General features: G+C 49.1%; 1 protein-coding gene across 1 annotated transcript; it reads left to right on the forward strand.

Annotated features, from left to right (window-relative positions):
• The first annotated feature begins 1,680 nt into the window (after positions 1 to 1,680).
• IL10RA (interleukin 10 receptor subunit alpha) lies at positions 1,681 to 16,344 on the forward strand. Its single transcript, XM_066245772.1, has 7 exons — positions 1,681 to 1,805; positions 3,965 to 4,079; positions 4,663 to 4,847; positions 6,122 to 6,297; positions 6,841 to 6,988; positions 8,398 to 8,522; positions 12,594 to 16,344. Exons 1-7 carry the CDS (start codon positions 1,739 to 1,741, stop codon positions 13,506 to 13,508), a joined length of 1,731 nt encoding a protein of 576 aa, XP_066101869.1. The 5' UTR covers positions 1,681 to 1,738; the 3' UTR covers positions 13,509 to 16,344.
• The last annotated feature ends 2,311 nt before the right edge of the window (positions 16,345 to 18,655 follow it).

The raw sequence follows: 18,655 nt of genomic DNA on the forward strand, positions 1-18,655 counted from the left end.
TCTCAGCTTGGATGTCACCTCCTCTGGGAAGTCTTCTCTATTCTCCACCCCACTGGTCAACTGTCTGTTTCCTGGGTCCCCACATTAGTCTGTGTTTCCCTTTCCAAGCACTTAACACAGCACATTGAAATCTCTGTTCACTTTCTGTCTCTAGCTAGAGTGTTCATTTCGTGGGGGAAGAGACCTTGTTTTGATCACTATCTGACCCCAGCCTCAATAAAGTGTCTAGCTCATATCATGTGACATAATATTTGTTATGCGAATGAATTAAGAATCCTGATCCTTTTTCAAAATGATAACGAAGCAAGACTTTTAAAGACAAAAACTACAAGTAAAGACAAGTTCAGAAAAAAAAAGCACAGCCTGACCTGCGGTGGCGCAGCGGGTAAAAGCATTGACCTGGAACACTGAGGTCGCCGATTCGAAACCCCGGGCTTTCCTGGTCAAGGCACATATGGGAGTTGATGCTTTCTGCTCTTCCCTCCCTTCTCTCTCTCTCTTTCTCTGTCTCCTCTCTCTAAAATGAATAAATGAAATCTAAAAATAAATAAAAATTAAAAAAAAAAGAAACAGCACTGTGTACTCTTTAAAAAGGTCCCTGGGAGCTAAAAACTCATTTCAGAAAGCAGCCACGCCCTTGGGTCATGCCTAGGTACTTCCAAGCAATTGGCCACTACTAATCTCTCAGTTGAGCAGCAGAGGGTGCAAAGACGTTCTCACAAATTAAAAACCCTGGGCTCTTCCTGCCAGCTGATCTGAGGGTAGGTATGTCAACAAGAGCTGTCCAACTATGCGGCTCCTTACCTGACCAAGCGTCCTGTTGGGCCTGCATAAACCACTCTCCACTATGCATGTAGCTGGGGCATCCCCTGACCTTCATGACCATCATCAAAAAGTGAGGTCTTTCTATCCCCAAGTAGACCCTCAGCCACAGGATGGGACACCTCCACCTTCATACACAAACATACTCTGAAAAGGATGTCACCATCCAACAAAAGTGAAATGGACAACGTTTGTCTCCCGTTCAGGTACATCCTTGGTGCATCTGGAATGACGTTTCAGATGAGTCCAGTGACACAGAGGTATAAGTCACGGATGCTATGTTACCCAGTTCTCCAGAAGTGCTATTACCCAGAAGAAAGAAAAAAAAAGTTTTAAATAGGAGATTTCAGGGAAACAAGAGAAACCAAAAGAGATTGGGAGATATCATGGGCACAACCCTTCAAAAAATATTAAGTCAAGGATAAAACTGTCTACTTTACCCTCGCTCTACATGCACGAAGTAGTAGGGCAACACCAAGACACACACAAGTCCTGGCACACGTCCCTGGGCTCCTGGGACAATCTACTTCCCCAACTCGGAGCGGCTGCGACCACGGCTGCAATCCCCACCCTACTCGTCTGGGAAAGTCAGCACACACACACACATCGCTTTTCCTCGATCGGACTGGGGGTCCCGAGGGTCGAGAAGGGGAGTGGGCTGGAGCCCCGTCCCCGCCGTGGACAGTCGCGGACCCGCTGGCCCGCTGCACCCTACACACGAGCCGGTGCGATACGCGCTCGGAAGATCGTACGCGGTTCTGCACAGGCTCCGGGACGCCCCACCCCGCTGACGTCAGCCCCGCGGGGCGTTGCGAAGGCGGCGGGGCGGAGTTTTCCGCTTCAGCCCAGCGGAGCCGCGGCTGGAGGCGCACAGCGCCGCGTCGGCTCCGGCCCGGGAGGATGTATCGCGTCCAGGATGCTGCCGCGCCTGGTCGTGCCACTGGCGGCACTCCTCAGCCTGGGCCTCCGCTCCGGAGCGCAAGGTAGGAACTAGGGTCCCTCCTTGCCTTGACCTGCCCTCTCCGCGCCCGCCCCGCCGGGCAGTGTGGGCGGCTCGATCCGACCGCCGGGTTGTCGCCGCTGCCGGAGAGGGGCATCCACTGTCTCCCCCTCCCAGAGCCTCTCTCGCTCTGGCAAGCCTGGGTCTCAGGCTCGCCCATTGTGGAAGAGGAAGAAGCTGAGGCTGTTTGGAGGGGTGGGAGACTGGGGTAGGGTGGGGGAAGAAGTGAAATGAACCTCTTCCCCAACTCATCGTCCCTTCACCTCCGACGAGTCATAAATGTATCGCTGGCCCTTTATGGTTCTAGTTCAAATGATTGGACTGCTGTCCCTCTGAGGAATTACTCTGATCCCGGTCTGACCCGACCTTCCCGTAGCGCTCCTATTCATCTGTTTCTGTCATGTGTTTGTTTTCCGGAGCATCCCAGCTCTTTTCCTCCACTACACCTGTCACCACCTCATCATCCGCTCCCACCCCTTAGCTCCATCTCCCAACCTAGCCGACTATACCTGGAAAGTTTCTGCAACTGAGTAGACTGAACCCTGGAGGGAGAGAATGAAAAGGCCAGGAGGTGGAGGGACCAAGAGCACAGGCAAGAGAGTAGGGGATGTAACCATGTCTCCATGCCAAAAGTACAAAATAAAACACGCCATTCACGTGACCGAAAGCTGAGTGGGGCGTGTGCAGCCCAAACACCACAAAGACCTTTTCTCACTTTCCATCTAATACTTTGAAATCGAGACACGGATTTGAAGATCAAAGACAATATAAGAAAGAAAGCAAGGGATAGGGGTACTTTCTGAGTATGACAGGAAAAAAGTGTTATTAGAGAGACCATGAGACAGTAGAGAACAAGAAAAGCCTGAGAGAATCAATCACTCAAGGAGAGAAGAGGAACTGAAATATGAGCCTTGACTTACTGCATTGCACTTGATAGGCAAGACTATTACCATAGATGTATTTGTTGCACTATTACAAATGAGAGAAAAGGTTCAGTGAGGTTTAATAATTTCCCCAAATCACACTGGCAAGTGCTAGTGTAAGACCCCTGAAGTTGGCATTTCCCATGGTGAGTGGTATATGTTAAGAGGGAGGGGGAGAGCCTGACCTGTGGTGGCGCAGTGGATTAAGCGTCGACCTGGAATGCTGAGGTCGCTGGTTCAAATCTCTGGCCTTGCCCGATCAAGGCACATATGGGAGTTGATGCTTCCTGCTCCTCCCCCCTTCTCTCTCTCTCTCTATCTCTCTCTCTGTCTCTCTTCTCTAAAATGAATAAATAAAAAATTTTTTAAAAATATATTAATAAAAGAGGGAGGGGGAGACAGGAGACAGAGATGGACGCTGGTATTTAGTATCTCACCCTAGAGCCAAGGATCCTACCTCTTCGTGGAAAGAGCCCCTTTATCCTGTCTGTTCTCACCCAATTTGAGGCTGGGCCTCTAGCTATAGGTAAAGCTCTCCTAGAAGCTGGGGAATGGGGCGAGCCCTCAGCTTGGGGTTGCCCAGCAGGCCTATGAAAAGAAATAGGCAGCTGCCAACAAGCCGGATATCTGAGTACCCAAAGAACTCCAGAGAGAAGGCCCTGGGCTGGAGCCAGGGCCAGGGACAGGCTAGGGGCCAGTGTCAGGACTGAGGGCAGGCCTTAGAGTGAAGCTGGAGCAGGGACAGGGGGTGGACAGAGCAGGACTAGCTCATCCCAGAGTTTATTGTGGACAAATGGTACCCCTCAGCCCCTGCATCCTCGTCTGGGATGCATTAGACCCAGCTTGGCTCTTCTCAGTAACCACTTCCGCTTCTGAGGGCAGACTGCACAGGACACTGGTTTAAGGACACAGCACCTGCTCTGGAATCAGTCACATCTGCATTCAGGTCCCCACTCTGCCCCTTACTAGACCCATTGCATTAATCTCTCTGAGTCTTCATTTCTTCTCTGGTAAAATTGGTGTAATAAATCCCTACCTTGTAGGGCTGTTGTGATAATGAAATGAGACAATATATGTAGAGTACTTAGCAGAGCACTCGGTTTATAGTAAAGTAGTCAGTAAAAGGGAGCCACTAAAATGCTTGCCACCATCATTGTCACCATCTTCAACCCGGGGGGGGGGGCAGCTCTGACAATGACACTCTTCTCTCCGGGGACAGAACTGCCCAGCCCGCCATCCGTGTGGTTTGAAGCAGAGTTTTTCCACCACATCCTCCACTGGATGCCCATCCAGAATCCATCTGAAAGTACCTACTACGAAGTGGCAGTCCTTAGGTAAGGAAAAGGGAGGAAAGAGATTGGTGAAGGAGGGGGTAGGTGAGTCCACCTCCTTCTATATTGCCCCGGCACAGAAAGATACCTGCCTTGTTCCTAAAGTGAGACCAGCTAGGACCCTGGCATGTATCCATCAGTTGATAAGTACTGACTGAGTCTTGTATGTGCTAAGCAGTGTTCTGGTGGGTCTGGAGTGGAAAAGCCACAATATTGCCTTTACCTTCACGATTTTTCTGTTTTATTGGAAAAACAAGAAAAGCACCCGTAAAATGGTTAGAAACAAGGAACCCCTAATGACTGCAAATGTTGTTTGGAGAAGGGAGAAATCAGGCTGTGTTGCAGGGAGTAGCAAGTCTTTCTGGAAGAGTTGGGATTTTAGCTACTCATATTCCAATCATAAGAGTCTTTTAGACCACAGAGAAATTGGTACAGGGTCCCAGAACTAAGGGAGATCTCCTTACAATGACCTAAACTAGAGGAAATACCATCATGGCAGCTCTCTCTCCTGGCCTCTTGCTTCCCTCTTAAAGGAGATAAGTTTGAACAAAAGTGTGAACCAATGTCTACCCTGATATCTCCTCAGCTATGGAGAGAATCACTGGAAGTCTGTCTCCAGCTGTGGCCAGACCCCAGTGCTGTCCTGTGATCTCACCATGGAGACCCAACACCTGTACCAGAACAGTGGTTACAAAGCCAAAGTCCGGGCAGTGGACGGAAGCCGGCAGTCCAACTGGACTAAATGCATGACGCGCTTCACCAGAGATGACGGTGCGTTTCCTCCCCTGGGCCTACAACATGGCTTCCGTGGTCCCTTCTGGCCAGAAGCTCTAGTCTAGAACTGCACTCTACATGCCCGTAGCTCACCATGTCAGCCAGCCTTCCTGACGAGGGAGCTAGTGGCTCAAACATGCTTAAGTCAGGACTTTGGAGAAGGTTTAGAGCAGGGGTAGTCAACTTTTTTATACCTACTGCCCACTTTTGTATCTCTGTTGGTAGTAAAATTTTCTAACTGCCCACCGGTTCCACAGTGATGGTGATATATAAAGTAGGGAAGTAACTTTACTTTATAAAATTTATAAAGCAGAGTTACAGCAAGTTAAAGCATATAATAATAATTACTTACCAAGTACTTTATGTCAGATTTTCGCTAAGTTTGGCAGAATAAATCTTTATAAAACAACTTACTATAGTTAAATCTATCTTTTTATTTATACTTTGGTTGCTCCGCTACCGCCCACCATGAAAGCTGGAACGCCCACTAGTGGGCGGTAGGGACCAGGTTGACTACCACTGGTTTAGATGAAAATACTTAAATTGTTCAAGATTTAAAAGGGAACTGGGGTTGTTTATCCTGCAGAAGAGAAGTCTGAGGGTGAGGTGGGGCAGCTGCATCACAAGGGCCTGGCCTGTCTACTTAGGGGTTTCTGGAGAGGAAGTAAATCCGTAAGCACTAAGCATAGGGAAGCAGAATTGGATCAGCCCTTCCCCCCTGCTCACTCCCCCCGCCCTGTGAGGGGTGGATTGCTGAGGGTCAGGGTGTGAGGCTTTGGAGTGGGGAGTTGTTACTGAGGAAAAGTTGGAAGCCTCTCTTCGCAGAGATAAGAGAAAAGGATAACCCCAGACTCAGTAAGGTTCTTCCATTATGCAGATTGGGATCCACAATGCTCTGTGTATGTGACAAGCCTGTTCCAAAGAATTCAAAGTCAGAACCGATGGTCTAGTATGTTCTAGGTCCTTGGCTCCCAAATGCCTGTCTGCAGGCCAGTGCTCAGCAGGCTGCACAATATTACTTGGTGAGTGTGTTTATAATACTGGATGTTTCCAGGGCCCGGCTTGAAAAATTCAGATTCACTGTGTGTTGAATGGGCCCAGGGCATTCGTATTTTTAACACGTTCCCCAGGAAATCTTAATGCTCTGCTCCGTTAGAAACTCTGGGGTGCAGGTTTAGACTAGGAAAGCTAGACCCTGGAGGCCAGGCATGGGTGGGGGGCCTCCAGGCCTTCCCCAGACTCAGGCCTCATTGTTTTGCCTCCCTGCTCAGTGACTCTGACAGTTGGCAGCGTGAAACTAGAGCTACGCAATGGCTTCATCCTGGGAAAGATCCAGCCCCCCAGGCCCAAGCTGGCCCCTCCAGGCTCCACTTACGAAAGCATCTTCCCAGACTTTCTTCGAAAGTATGAAATTGAAACTCGCAAGGTGCCGGAACACAACTATACGGTATGGCATTCCCAAGGGGCAGGACCTGGGCTCCCCACACCACCCCTTGCCCCCCTCATGCTGGCAGAGGGAAGTTGCAAGGGTAGAGAGAGAGCTGAAGTGACCTCAGCTCTCAAACCAGTGCTCCTGCCAGGTGGCAGGGAGGACACTGCCTACTAGGCATCAGGCCCCACACAAGACATTTTGTAACTATTGTCTCCTATCTCCATGAAGGTGGATCTTTTATTCCATTGAGTGGATGGGGAAATGAGGCTCCATGGGGCTATGTGATTGTCCAAGGACACCCCCATAGTGGGTCTGGAATCTGCAAAACCCATCCTCTTTCCCTTCCACCACAGTTGGGTTCCAGCCCCTCTGAGGAGGTCCTCAGCATCTATAAAGCACTTCCTTTCCTTTTTTAATACAAAATAAGTTGTGGTTGTCACAGGGATCTTGGGCTATGTTGCACAGGGATTGACCGAGATCATATCCCAAGGCCCACAGCCCTCAGCTTCCATAGGTCATGAAACAAGGGTATTTTGTTTATTGCTGTTTTCATTTCAGCCCGCAGACAGTGTAAAAGGTGAAAACTTCACCATCCCAAGCCCTGGAGAGGTGGGAGAGGTCTGTTTCAAGGTGAAGCCGTCATTGGCCTCCCGAAATAACAAGGGGAAATGGTCCAAGGAGGAGTGCATCCTGCTCTCCCCGCAGTGTGAGTTTCTCAGGGCTGCCTCCAGATAGGGCGGAAGGCAGGATGGGCCTCACACTATCCAAACAGCTGCTGATGCCAGGCACTGAGCTAGGCACTCGTCCCTATAGCTCTCCACCTTCACACAGCTCTGTGAGAGAACTCCTAGTGTCCCCGTTTTAGAGACGGGAAAACTGAGACTCAGTGCATACCAGCTGCTTTCTAGGGCCTGGTGGCAGAGCCGGTCTCCCGATTCTGTGGTGAGTCCCAGGAACCACCAGGCCACCCTCAGCTATCTGTGGTAGTTCCTGTTTGCTGTAGTCCTCTGCTGTCCTTTCTTAGAGCTAGAGGCACAGAGGGCCTTCTCTTTATCTCTCTAACCTCTGAGGAAGCAGAACTTAGCTAACTCCTCACCACAGCTGCTGAAGTCAGTAACTGCTATGCCAGGTTCTGAACCAGGCCCTGGGAAGGGTAGGAAGACAGGATTTAGGATGTGAAGACCATGGTTCTGCCCCGAAGATCTTACAGTCTAGCGAGGAGGACAGTCTATGCCCAGAGGAAGCTGTAACTAGAACTCAGGACAGAATATGTCAAGTGCCCAATCAACCATGCCAACAGTCAATGCACTGGGGGCGCCCAGCCCAGTGTGGGCAGGGTCTAGCAAAGATCAAAGTGAGGCCTTACATTTTTACAGTACACTTCAGTTCACAAAGTACACATACAAACTCATTGTCATTTAAGCTTCCCTCTTATTTAAGCAGAGTAAGGCACCATCTGTTTGTCAGGTAGCCTTAACAGCTTTTCTACATTCACTCACTAATGTAAGACATAGCTTTGTGTAGAGGTCTGGGTTCAAATCCCTGCTTTTCCACTATGGGGTATATGACCTTGGGCAAGTTACTTAACCTCTCTGGACCTCAGGATTCTAATCTATAAACATAGGGATGATAATAGTACTTTCCTCCTAAGGTTGCTATAAGGATCAGATAACATAATTGAAGGACTTGGTAGGGTTGAGTACTGTGTACTTCAAAACCATTTTATGAAGTAAGCACCATTATTTTCCCATATTATAGATGAGCAAACTGAGGTTCAAAGAGGCTGAATAATCTGTTGACAGCTGGTAAGTGGTGGGGCTAGGATTTGAACCCAAGTCTGGCTGCCAAACCCTCTGTTCTTATCTGCTCTGCCATCCCGACTCGCTGCTCTGTGCACTGTACAGTGTGAGTATAGAGAGTCAGTGTCTAGTGAGGAGATCCTTCATGGGCAGGCAGAGATTCCCAACAACCCACCCGTCTAGAGTTGTGAACTAGAGGTAACCTGGGAGGTGAAGGTCACCAGAGCCACTTATGAGGGCGGCCATGGGCTCCCCAAGGCCTACCCCTTCATGTCCCACGGTGCCCAGCCACAAATGCCTCTCTCTGGGCCTGCAGACTTCACCGTGACCAACGTCAGCATCTTCTTCGCCCTTGTCCTACTGCTCTGCGGAGCCCTGACCTACTGCCTGGTCCTCCAGCTGTACGTGCGGCGGCGCCGGGGAAAGCTGCCTGACGTCCTGGTGAGTCTCTGGCAAGACCGCTGCCCTGGCCCTTCTGGCCACACCAGGACTTTTCCCAGTCTCTTCCCTCAGCCCTGACATTATCCGAAGGCACCTTCTTCAAGCACTGTAGGGAGAGGGAGACCCTGACCACAAAGCCCAGTGCTGAGAGCATTGCCTCCTATCAGCCCAGATAATGTTCATACTGAGGAGTCCCAACCCCACACACGTCCGTTGTTACTATTTAACTCATAGTTGGCTGTGGACTGGGCCCTGTGTATTGGTACCTCTGAGGCAGGTACATGAATTACCCTCATTTTACAAGTGAGGAAACTGAGGCACAGAGAGCATTATAGGCACAGGGTCATATAGCCTGGGAGAGTTGGGTGGGGCCCAGTTTTTCCCACCCCTAGTGGCTGGAAGAGGAAGGACAGGGGCTGGAAGTGCTGGCCCTTGGGCTGCCCTCACGAGAGGGAGAACAGAGTAGAGAGGTTAGACGCTAGAGAAGAACAGAGTAGAGAGGTTAGATGCTAGAGAAGAGGGGTTCGTAGAGGAGACTGGGATCTCTGACCCCTCCCCAAGTGGTTTCTCTCTCTATAGTGCTGACACATGTGGCACTCATGGTAGCCGGCCTCCAAAACTCAACGTGCAGCACTGAGCAGCATTTCCAAACCTCAGCCTGTCTCTGGCCTGGGATTCAGGTTGCCCGCCACATCCCCCACAACTGGCTCACCCCTGGAAAGGGACCCTCCAGAGGGATCCCAGGATCTCTGGGAAAAATTAGGAGGGAGACAAAGACCCTCTGAAATTATTTCTATCTATCTATTTATTTATTTATTTATTTATTTATTTATTTATTTATTTTAATGGGGTGACGTTGATAAATCAGGGTACATATGTTCAGAGAAAACACCTCCAGATTATTTTGACATTTGATTATGCTGCATTCCCATCACCCAAAGTCAAATTGTCCTCCTTCACCTTCTAACTGGTTTTCTTTGTGCCGCTCCCCTCCCCTCAACCCCCTCCCTCTCCTTCCCCCCCTTACCATCATATTCTTCTCCATGTCTCTGAGTCTCATTTTTATGTCCCATCTATGTATGGATTCATATAGTTCTTAGTTTATTTCTGATTTACTTATTTCACTCAATATAATGTTATCAAGGTCCATCCATGTTATTGTAAATGATCCGATGTCATCATTTCTTATGGCTGAGTATGAAATTATTTTGATAAGAATTCTAGAAAGTGGGGCGACAGGGAGAGAAGAGAGGTAGGACTGCCTGATCTGATTGGGGTCTTCGTCCAGGCAGGAAAGAACAGTGTTTCTAGCTGGAGGGCCCTGGGTAGAGATATGACGGAGAGACTGGGGACAGGCATCTCCTACAGCCTTAAGGGCTTACAAAGTGCTTCACTGTGTCTAGCTGAAGGGTGTAGCTCATTGTCCTTTCTTTGTGCTCTGGGCAGATTGAATTACCCTCACGTGCATCTGGTTTAACAAGTATTTTGAATATGCTAAGTGCAGGGCCCAGAGCTGGGGTGGGGTGGTGCAGAGAGGAGTGCACCAAGGAGGGGTGGGAGGGGGACTCGGGTACACTGGCTGGCGTGCTGTCAGGCATCAGGAAAAGCATCTGAGAAGGGAGCAAACACCGTGCAATTGAGCTACAGTTACTGAACACTTATCATATGCTGACTAACATGGCCCCTGGTTCCAAAGGGATTGATTACGACCTGCTGGGGTGGCCAATGTACAAGTGATGAACTTTTAAGCAAACCAGGCAAATAGACATAGATGCAAAAATGCCAAAGGAGATGACAGGCAGCCTCTGGTTTCTTGTTCCTTCTGTACATTTGGATCACAGAATTGAGTTGTCCTTGAGAGTTTCTTCTTCCTCAAGATAAATACAACCCAATTCCCTCATGGAGTGACCATGGTCATTACTAACTTTATGAATAACTTGTAATGAATTGTTTTCATTCATTAGCTGCTCTAATCTGACCTTTCAACACTATATCAAGGTAATTTTTATTGGACAAGTGGAGACTTCCAATCAGGACAGTTGCATACACATTCTGGTTTTATTCTTTCCTGCTATATGACTTTGGGCAAGTCACTTAACTTCTATGAAATTATATTTTCTCCTGTAGAAAATAGCAGTAATAATACTTTCTTAGAGAATTACTGTGGAGTAAAATTCAGTTCACCAAATATTTATTGAGTGCTTTTTACATACCAGCCACTGTTGTAAGCACTTTGTATGCATTAACTATAACATGAGGAGACAGGTACTGTCATTATTTCCATTTTACAGGTGAGGAACTAAAGCATAGAGAAGGAAAATGAATTTGGCCAAAGTGACACAGCTGTTGAGAGGCAGAGCTGGGATCTGAACCCACGAAGTCTGGCTCCAGAATATACATCTTTAATTACCAGGCTATGTAGTATTAATAGGAACTCAGCCAATAAGAGTTGCATGAGAGTCATCACATACAAAAGAAATGATGGCAGATGTGCAACAGTGAGCCAGTAAATCAGCCAATAAACCTTATGAATATCTACTGCAAAGCTCAGTTTAAGCTTTGGGAACAGAGTGGCACACAAGACTAGATAGCAGCTGCCCTGAGGAGCTGGTATTCTATTGGGGGTGGGGAATGACTGTGTATGTGCCTGTTGGCAGGGTGTGGAGTGTGGATGAAAACAAATTAAAACATAATTCAAGGTACTAAGTGCTGGGATGAAGTAACTAGGTCAATGTGGGGAAAGTGTCTGGGTGATCAGGAGGGCCTCTCTGAGGAGGTGACATCTTAGCTAAGACCTGAACAACACAGCCATACAAAGCCCCAAGAGAATAGTACTCCAACCAGAAAGATTAAAGCATGTGCAAAGGCCCTGAGACAGCACAGCACGGATGTGTTCCTGGGCAGGAAACACACCATTATGACTGGGGCAGAAGAGCCATCGTTAAGTGATCTCCCTGGGGTTCTCAGCAATTAATGTCTTCCTCAGCTGCTAGTTCTGTGCTCATCCCACTGCCTCACATTGCAACCACCCTATGTTTGTGTGAGTCACAACTCAGAGAGTAGAGAAATTAAGTTGGTGTCTCACATTGAGCATTTAAAAAAAACAGAAATAGCCTGACCAGGCAGTGGCGCAGTGGATAGAGCTTCAGACTGGGATGTGGAGGACCCAGGTTTGAGACCCCGAGGTTGCCAGCTTGAGTGCTTGCTCATTTGGTTTGAGCAAAGCTCACCAGCTTGGACCCAAGATCGCTGGCTGGAGCAAGGGGTTACTAGGTCTGCTGAAGGCCCGCGGTCAAGGCACATATGATAAAGCAATCAATTAACAACCAAGGCGTCGCAACAAAAAACTGATGATTGAAGCTTCTCATCTCTCTCTGTTCCTGTCTGTCTATCCCTATCTATCCCTCTCTCTGACTCTCTCTCTCTGTCTCTGTAAAATAAAAATCTTTAAAACAGAAAAAAAACCCAGAAATGAATAGAATGGGATAGAAAATAGAATAGAATAGAATAGAATAGAATAGAATAGAATAGAATAGAATAGAATAGAATAGGGTAGGATAGGGTAGTAGAGTAGAATAAGAATAGAATAGAATAGACAGGTAGTAATAACTATTTTGTGTAACTGGTTTTAGTTATTTATATATGTTATATATTCATGGGCTACTTATATACAGGTGATTATATAATACATTCCTTATTTTGGGTCATAATCAAAAGAGTTTGAAACACACCTTTAGATCTAAATGGGTCCACCCTGCTCACAGGTTTGAAAAGCACATTTACCACCCCCATTCTGCCTGTCAGTCCCTCTGGGCTCTGAGAGCACAGGCTTCTGATGGATCTGGTTCTGTGCTGAACTGAGAATTTCATTAGGAGGAAAACTCAATTCTGAAATGAAATATTTCTGAAAAGGGACAAGTGGCACTGTACTCCAGGCTTCATAGTCCCCTTCTTTTGGAGCAGTTCCTCCTTGAGCCACCCTCATAGACCAACCCATGGCAACATTGGGCAGGGGATGAGGGGTCCTGCAGGTGACCCTCTTCCTTACCCACTCTGCCTTCTCTTCTCCAGGTCTTCAAGAAGCCCAGTCCCTTCAGCTTCACCAGCCAGCTTCCCCAACCAGAGACTCAAGACATCCTTCATCCCATTGATGAGGAGGCCTTCCCCAAGGTGTCCCTAGAGCTCAGGAACTCAGAGCTGCATGGCAGCACGGACAGTGGCTTTGGCAGTGCCAAGCCGTCCTTGCAGACTGAAGAGCCGCAGTTCCTCCTCCCTGCCCCCTACCACCAGGCTGGGGGCCCTGTGGGAAAGGGAGCATCCCTAGAGCTGGGGAACAGTGGCGGCAGCAGCACAGACAGTGGGATCTGCTTGCAGGAACCCAAGCTGAGTTCCTGCATGGTGTCCAGCTGTGGGCAGCAAGTGCGGAGCAGTAGCCAGGGCCAGGATGACAGTGGCATTGGCCTAGTCCCAGACTCTGAGGGGCAGCCTGGAGATGCACGAGAGGGCTCTGCATTGGCCCGTGTCAGTCCCCTGGGGTCTGAGGTGACTGAGGAGGATGACCCAGTTGTGATGGCATTTCAAGGCTACCTGAAACAGACAAGAAACACAGAGGAGAAGACAGCCAAGGCAGGCTGCCTGGAAGAAGAGTCCTCCTCAACAGATGGCTTTGGCCCCCAGTTCAGGATGTGCCTGGAGGCTGAAGCAGCTCGGCCTCCAGCGGGCCTGGCCAGGGGCTATTTGAAACAGGACCCCCCAGAGGTGATTCTCACTCCCTTAGATGCCCCAGCTGGCCAGTGTAACCAGCCAACTGAGGAATGGTCACTCCTGGGCTTGACCAGCTATGGTGACCTCAGACCATCTGGCTGGAGCTTTGCCCATGATCTTGCCCCTCTGGACTGTGTGGCAGCCCTGGGCAGCATCCCGGGCAGCTTTGACTCGAACCTGGTCTCCCTGCCATTGATCTCTAGTCTGCATGCCAGTGAGTGACGTAGGCTGAGGGGCTGCTTTTGATTCTAGCCATGTCCTGCCTAGAGCAGGAGGAGGGGCCCAGGTGTCAGAGCATGATGCCAGTCAGGGCACTTTTCTGCAAGCCCAGTGGGATGCAGCAGAGCTAGCTAAGGTGCCCGGGCAGAAGGAAGCCATCTCTCTGCCTGTTCTGTAGACAGGGCCCTGCTGACACTGGCAGGGCTGAGGCGGGCAGGGCAGAGGCCTCCTCCCCACTCAGGACTCTTCCTATATGATAAGGATTATTTGCTCAGGAGAATCATGGGGTTTTCTGGAATTATGGTGAGGCCACCAGGCTGAAGTCAGCCCAGACCCAGGCCTCCCCCTTTACCCAGCCATGTGTCAGGGCCTCCAGCTAGACAGAAGCTCAGAGGAAGTAGTCTTCAGAGCCTCAAAGTGGTGGTCATTTCTAGGGGGAAGAAGAGGGAGCAATAACCAAGTTTGATCTCTAGGATGGTCAACTGACAACCAGCCAGTCTGGAATGGTCACATGAAGAAGCTCCCTCACTGGCAGCTCCCACCCCCAGGCAGGGACCTGTCATGGAAGATCTTACAGTGTGTGTGCCCTGGTCAGTCAACGATCATTATCGGGCCATGGGGGGATAAAAGGAGCTGACACCCAAAAGCGTCTTTGGCTTAGAACCCATCCATCCAGGCGGGCTCATGGCCATATGCACCCATTTCCCTCTTTGTATCAGATGGAGCGGCAGCCCCCGAGGGACTTGCAGTGGCCAAGCCTCTCACTGGTCCTATCCTGCTGCCCCCATCATTTGCTGACAGCACCAAAGGGGCCATGGTCTGCATTGGTCAAAACTCAGCCTCTCGGGCAGCCCCTGGGTTTGGGGACCAGCTTGTCTGCCCCGCAGGGTCTGCATTGGCACCTTCACTTGTGTTGGCTCCTGAGGTCCAGCAGCAGACCCAGAGGGCAGGGCACTGGGCTGTGACCCCTGTGCTCTGTTCAGCTGCATGACCTTGGGCCACTCATTTCTCAGAGGGTTTTAGTTATCCCGACTGTGAACTAAAAGGCTCTCCATGCTGGATGTTAGTGAAGCTGGCCTCTGAGATGTATTTTCAAGCATATGTGATCTGGGCTGGGAAGAAGAGCCAGCTTCTTTCTCCTGCTGAGACCAACAGATGGAGACGTCTGTGGCACCATGCTAAGAGAGCCGTGGACACTGGGCCCAGTGAGGAGGCAGGGGTGGGGCCTGCTTTCCCACCGTCAGTTTGGAACAGGAATCCAAAGCTGGTTTACAGTCCATGGATAAGGAACAGGGTGGAATGACAGGCCTGGAGTGGGCCCCCTAAGCCATCCTATGGCTCTCCACATCTCGGTGGCATTCTGAGAACAGATATGCCGGTCCATGGAATCATCCAGAACCCCTCCACTCTGCCAGGAAGTTCTAGACCCAGGAAGTTCTAGGTGCCAGCCTGGTACCAACTCCCTCTGGAAACTTAGGCTTGAGGGAGCGTTCCTCGGGGTTCCCTTGGAAGATTTGTTTATTTTATCTTATTTACTAAAGAGGCAGCACAGTACAGTGAGAGAACTCTGGGTATCTGGAGGGCCTGGAAGTCCTAGTCCAGACTGCACTGTTTATCCCTGTGTGGCCCTAGGAAAGTCACTTGTCCTCATCTGTAAAACAGGAAACTGTCTGGCTTGCTTCACTGCTGGGGATGTGATGTTCCACAGAGGAAGAAGGTGTGAATGTGCCTTGAACACAAAGTTCTGTAAATGAGTGGTATATTTTTTTCTTATTCCAATAAATTGTCAGGATCACAGGAATCACGTGAAACCAGCCAGATTTCTGATGATGCAGTAGCTGGTGGGAGACTGAAGTTGTTGCTAACCAAGGATAATGAATAAGATAATAAGATATGTGATGTCTCTCTGATGACTGAAGGCTTGGGCTCAAATCAGACAGACTTGGGTACGAAGTCCTTATGCCAACAATAAATGATGACTGACCTTTTCTGTTACATTCCAGTTTCCTAATCTTTAAACTGGAAATAACTCCTCATGAAGATGTCCTGCAGTTTAAATGAGATCACATATAAAGAGTTTCGGACTGTGCCAGGCACATGGTGGGCTGTGCATAGGTAGCACAAATAGTCATTGGCTTTAAATCTGAAAGGGAATGGACAGTTTTTCTTGAAAATAGGTAAAAATGATAGATAATGAAAATGTGTGTAGTGAAAGCATATGTAAGGATGGGATGGGACGGGATGGGACCGGATAGGATGGTAAGAGTGTGGAATGTAATGGATGAGACCATGAAAAGTCATTGTAAATGAGTGTGTGCAGGGGGTTCTTGCAGAAGATTGAAAGGAAATGGTAGAAAGTATAACAATATTTTGGGTTGTAAATTCTGACAACTTGGAAAGGAGACCCGTCCAGGGAGATAGCAAACTGACCCTGAAGCCCCACCACCTGCTCCTCTGGACCTGGAGGTGCATCTAGGGGTGTTTCTTCTAAGTGCGGAAGTCACCTGTATTCTATTCTAAAAGCTGCCTGCTCCTTCCACGAAAAGCCACACGTGTGTGGGTTTTAATCTCTCCCCACGCTGAGGTCAGGGGGTGGAGCAAACCCAGGGCTCGTGGCCTGAGTCTGGTGCACTTTGCTCTTCGTCCCAGCCTGGATGCTTTAGGAGGTGACTGGGGACACCTTTCCCTTCCCCTGTATCATCTCCAACATGCCTCTCCCCTTTCACTCTGAGAAAAGAACCAGTTCTGGGGAAGCACAGATCCTTGTCACCTTCAGAGAACTTGACTAATATCGAGCCATTTGAAACCTGCTCAGACTTCTGCTCTGGAGCCTTCTTGTCAGGCTGGTAAAAGGTGTGGTGTTGGTCACTTTCTCCTCCAAATGAGAGTTGGGGATGGCTTCTGCCCCAAGGAAGAAGCCGGAGGCAGGTTGGATGAAGACTGGCCAGAGGCGAATGTGAGGAGTCAGAGAGTAAGAGGCAGCACAGGCAGGGGAAGCAGGCAGCTGCAAGGAGAGGGGTGAGCTGGGACGGGAGCTCTGGCTGCGGGCTGTGCCTGCTTCCTGCTGTGGAGTGAGGTCTACGGACTGCCCTCCCGGTGCGGCTGGGGCTGTGGGAGAACCTGAGAGCACCCCTCCAAATGGTGAGTCACTTCCAGGCTTCTCAGGAATTTGGAGTGAAGTCCCCAGCCAAAGGTCCTACTTGTTAAACTGAGGACCTTCCTGCAGGGGCTTTTCCAGGCTGAGGACTGTGTGATTCTGCACTTTTATGAGCTAACGGAACTTCCTTTTAGTAAGGAGAGAGGGGAAGTGGACCAGCATAGGCTGTAAAGGAAATTCTGTTGAACTGTGCTTTCCCAACTTGGTACAGAGCTGTAGTCAGAGACTTCCCTGTCTCCCCCTAAAAGATCCCTATGCCTCCCCCACCCACCCCCAGCATGCACGCCATCACAAGAGATACACGGTCCCTAGGAACAGCAGGTGATGGCTCAGAGCCCACCCTGCAGGCCGGGGAAGTTCTATGAGCCCCGTATCTGAACAGCGGAGAAAGGCACTGTGGGCTGCGCCTACCTGGGGCAGCACCCTGGTAACCGTACGTGGTAGGTTCAAGCAGTGGGTGCTGATTTTATCAAGCCCCAACCTAGAGAACAGGTAGTGGGAGGCATGACTCATTTAGTTCCTGTCATGATCATAAGTTGGGGGTTTCTTTTCAAGCAAATACACAATTTAAAATTAAAGGTGTTTTTATTGACCCAGAGCACCGTGGCTTATTAAAAACTTGATCTTAAGTTCAACCTACCTCCCATATATGTTCAGAAAGGGTGAGGGATCCAATAAACACTCCGACAAGGAAGGGTTGGGTTGGGTTGGGTGAAATGAGCATTTTAAAAAAGGTAATCTTGGCATGAATCAGAAGGGACAAGGAGAATTTCTTACAGTCAGCATTTCATTTCTTCAAGAAACATTATTAAGCACCTAGTCTGTGCCAGGCCCTGGGTCCAGAGTGGTGAACAAGAGATGCCAATTCATGGAGGGCACCATGCAGTTATAAATATAAACAGCAAGCTAATAAACAGACTAACGAGTATGTTATTAACCATCAGTGATCTGTTCCATGAAAGAAACTAAAATCCCACACGAAGAATGGAGGTGGGAGGCAATGTTAAAGAGAAAAGCCTAGGCCCAAACTGGCACACATGCCAAAGCCCATGATACCAAACCTAGACCTAACTGCTGTTTCAGCCTCTCCCAAAACATAATCTTAACCAGCCTGGGATCTTCTGGCCAAGTACCAGTAAAGTAATCTGTCACAGGGGCCCTCTCCAACCCTCATAGAATGAAGAGGTAATCTGCATGATTTAAAACAACAACAACAAAAACAAAAAAAAAACCTTGCTGTTTCCTTCCCCCAAAAGAAGATGTTCTGGTCTAAAACATAATTCTTCTTTTTGTGAATAGCTCCTTGCCCTACCCTCCTTCTATGTTGTACAACAGCCCAAACCAGTTGCTAGATGGGATGCTGTCTGATTCATGAATCACTTACTAAAGCCAAGTAGATCTTCACATTTACTCAGTTGAATTTTGTTTTTTACCAGCAGAGAAACTGAGTGGAAGGCTATCTTAATCAGTTTGGACTGCCATAACAACAGGCTTAACCAACAGACATTTATTTCTCAGAGTTCTGGAGGGTGGGCAGTGCAAGATCAAAGCACCAAATGATTCAGTTCTTGGTAAGAACTCTCTTCCTGGTTTGCAGATGGCCCTTTGTCCTCATCTGGCAGAGGGAGGGGTTTAAGAAAGGGGAAGGGCCCTAGCCAGCTAGCTTAGTTGGTTGAGCATCATCCTGATATGCCAAGGTAATGGGTTCAATCCCGGATCAGAACACATACAAGAAAGAGCACGCATAAGCACAGGACAGGGAGACAGCTGATCTTTTTTCTTATAAAGGCACTAATCCCATTATGGGGCCCCACCCTCATGGCCTCATCTAACCTTAAGGCTCCACCTCCTAATGCCACCAAATTAGGGATTAGGGTGGGGGTTCAGATGTGAAAGCCTTTGTGCTCACTAGGACTTACTTGATGGGTGACTCCACACCCTGGGTGTGGAGATTAGGACACAAGGGGGAAGACCACCAAGCCCTCCTGCAGCC

The sequence above is a fragment of the Saccopteryx bilineata genome, chromosome 1 (assembly GCF_036850765.1).
Source record: "Saccopteryx bilineata isolate mSacBil1 chromosome 1, mSacBil1_pri_phased_curated, whole genome shotgun sequence".
NCBI lineage: Eukaryota > Metazoa > Chordata > Mammalia > Chiroptera > Emballonuridae > Saccopteryx > Saccopteryx bilineata.

Coding starts and splice junctions, on each gene's coding strand:
- IL10RA (XM_066245772.1), top strand. CDS start 1,739: ATGCTGCCGCGCCTGGTCGTGCCACTGGCGGCACTCCTCAGCCTGGGC. Junction 6,298..6,840: donor TGCCGGAACACAACTATACG/GTATGGCATTCC, acceptor TTTTCATTTCAG/CCCGCAGACAGTGTAAAAGG. Junction 6,989..8,397: donor CATCCTGCTCTCCCCGCAGT/GTGAGTTTCTCA, acceptor CTGGGCCTGCAG/ACTTCACCGTGACCAACGTC.